This window comes from Penaeus vannamei, chromosome 39, assembly GCF_042767895.1.
Source record: "Penaeus vannamei isolate JL-2024 chromosome 39, ASM4276789v1, whole genome shotgun sequence".
Taxonomy (NCBI): Eukaryota; Metazoa; Arthropoda; class Malacostraca; order Decapoda; family Penaeidae; genus Penaeus; species Penaeus vannamei.
The window spans coordinates 14,364,455-14,366,954 of record NC_091587.1 but is presented as its reverse complement, the minus strand read 5'-3'; the positions used below and the strand labels follow the sequence as shown (position 1 = coordinate 14,366,954).

Sequence of the window (2,500 nt, the reverse complement as noted above, 5' to 3'; positions counted from 1 at the left end):
CCACGAGGCCGTCGTTAAACCACAGGAGGACGAAGTGAATGAGAATGGCCTTGGCGAGACCACCTCCTCCAGGGATGATGAGATCCTCAGTCTCCACTATGTCACCGAATCTGAAATATCCTATGAGGAAACGGACACTCCTGCAGTTCTCAGTGAAGAAGATGCTGTCCTCGTGCCCACTGAGGAGCCTCTGCCACCCACTCCTTCCAGGAGTGACATCCCCATCGCTGAGGAAGCAGCACTCGAGATTCAGCCCTCAACTGAGACCTTGGCTTTCAAACCAAGCCCAACTTTCCCATCCATCCTGAAAGTCTATGAGGAGCCTGAAGAAGTTATCATTGTCGAGGAACCAAGGCAGCCTGAAGCTTCTGCACCTAAGGACAGGTCTAAGCCACAGCTGCCTCCTCAAGCTGCCTATTACATTCCAGATATAACTATTCCTTCCACAACGGAAGCACCTGTCACAGTCAAGCTTCAAGACATAACTACCAAAACAAGCAAGGCTCCTGTTCTTCCTGAAGTTAATATTCCATCTTTCGTTCTGGAACCTGAAATTCTCCCTGAAGTAAGCACCAAAGAAGTCCCGGAACCAAGCCTTCCTGCCAGCTTAGAACCTAGCAAGGAGGAACAGAATGAAGCACATTCTGCCAATTTCGCAGTCTTCCATCAGGGCGAGGACGAGCTTCCATATTACCCAGATCAAGGCCCAGCTGAGGAGCCATCTTTCTCCATCGAGGATCTTTACCAGCCTGCTGGAGTTCTAGTGTCACAAGAGGAAGCCGTCCCAGTGTCACACTACCAGGAGTCCTCACACTTATTCCATGAGCAACTTCCACCACACTATGCCTCCTCAAAGCCCGCCCCACGGCCTATTGCATATGGTGGCCCTGTCTCACAGATGGCCAACCGACGCCATGACGATGAGGATGTAGTTCTGTTCAGCTCTAACCCACAGGAGCTGCTTGACAAGGGCTTCCTCCCCAGGCCGGTTCACTTTGTCAGCACGCCTGAGGAAGCCAACATTTGGATGAAGGAGCAATATGAGCAAAGTCCCGAAGCAGAGAAGATGGTAGAGGAGGAAGAGGAGGTTCTTATAGTGCCAACCAACACCAATGATGACTTGCTTCAAGTTCCTGTTGGTGAGAGTAAGCAGTCAGCAGGAACACCAAACTTCCACTTTAAGAAGTTGCCTTTTAAGTTCCATGCCAATGAGTGGTATCATGTGGCATTCACATGGAACAACCATGACCACCAGACAGGCATTTATGTCAACGGGGAGCTTGTGGGAACCCTGACTGGCATCCTGCCCAGCCAGAGTGCCTTCCTTGGAGGTGGCCTCACTATCCTGGGCCAGACTTTGCTCCCTGATTTGACTGACTTTGACCACACTTCACAGTTCTCTGGGGAAATGAGCGAGGTAAACATGTGGCCACAGACGCTCACCTCAGAGGCAGTGCGTGACTTGTACCAGTGCAAAACACAACTGCCAGTGTCCCCTGCACTCAGCTGGCACCAACTCTCAATGAGATTTTACAGCAGCATCCACATCCAAGACTCGAATTCTTTGTGTGGGGCATGAAGAGCAGAAAAATATACAAAAATTGCTATTCAAAACAAATTCATACATCAATGGTGAACTATTCACATATTTCCCTAAAAAATAGCACTAATATTGCCCTGAACATTGACCCTGAAGATGACAAAATTATCCGCTGATTTATCCTTTCTTCATGGCTAATAAAAATTACGACATTGTAGCAGATATGGTGGCAAAGACAAAGGCACACTGAGGGACATCTGAACCCCCCATCCTCCCACAGAAAAGATTTCTGCTTGGATGCTCTATCCTTCTATCTGCCCTATCCTCCCTCCTCCCATGGAAGGTCCTCTGTCATCCTCCCATACAGGAAATTGCTCCCTATCCCTCCTCTCATCCTCCCACAGGATCTGTCCTCCCACCCTTCATGCCCTCATCCACTCCCACCTGCCTTCCAGGGTCGCCCAAGTACTAAACCGCCACCTGTGTGAGGACACCTTCCTGAGTTACCTACTGGATGATGTCTTTCAAATCCTGAGCTACATACAGTGTCAGAAAATTGTGCTATAGACAGTATTATCATACCCCATCTAAACATTATTCTAGACTTTATTATAATACAACGTGCAGGTCGCGTTGCTGTGTGAACCACGCCTGTGTATCTCAGTGGCTTGGAACTTTTTGTGATAGTGACCTCGGAGTATTCTCAAGTAAAAGAAAAAAAAGGACAGAAAAAAATGGTGGCGTTGCGTTTGGGAAGAAAAGAAGGGTAATGGCGTAACTGGAAAACATAGGCCTGGGATTTTTTTTTTTTTTTTTGTTAATGTGCTAATTGAACTGTTTATTTGTTGCCTTGTTAGTAAATATTTATAGATGCTGTCTTCACTCACTGTCCATTGTTGCTACATGTATAGTGTTACAGCACACCAATCATCTCTTTTTGTGTTTACTTGTGTCTTTGTA

At 47.4% G+C, this 2,500-nt stretch overlaps 1 protein-coding gene across 1 annotated transcript in view; it reads left to right on the top strand.

Annotated features, from left to right (window-relative positions):
* Positions 1-2,500, top strand: part of LOC113811818 (uncharacterized) — a 45,218-nt gene that overhangs the window by 41,796 nt on the left and 922 nt on the right. Inside the window, exon 2 of the mRNA XM_070117174.1 lies at positions 1-2,500. This exon is cut by the window's left edge and continues 2,025 nt beyond it; it is cut by the window's right edge and continues 922 nt beyond it. Within this exon, the coding sequence (XP_069973275.1) occupies positions 1-1,579 (1,579 nt within the window). The 3' untranslated portion in view covers positions 1,580-2,500.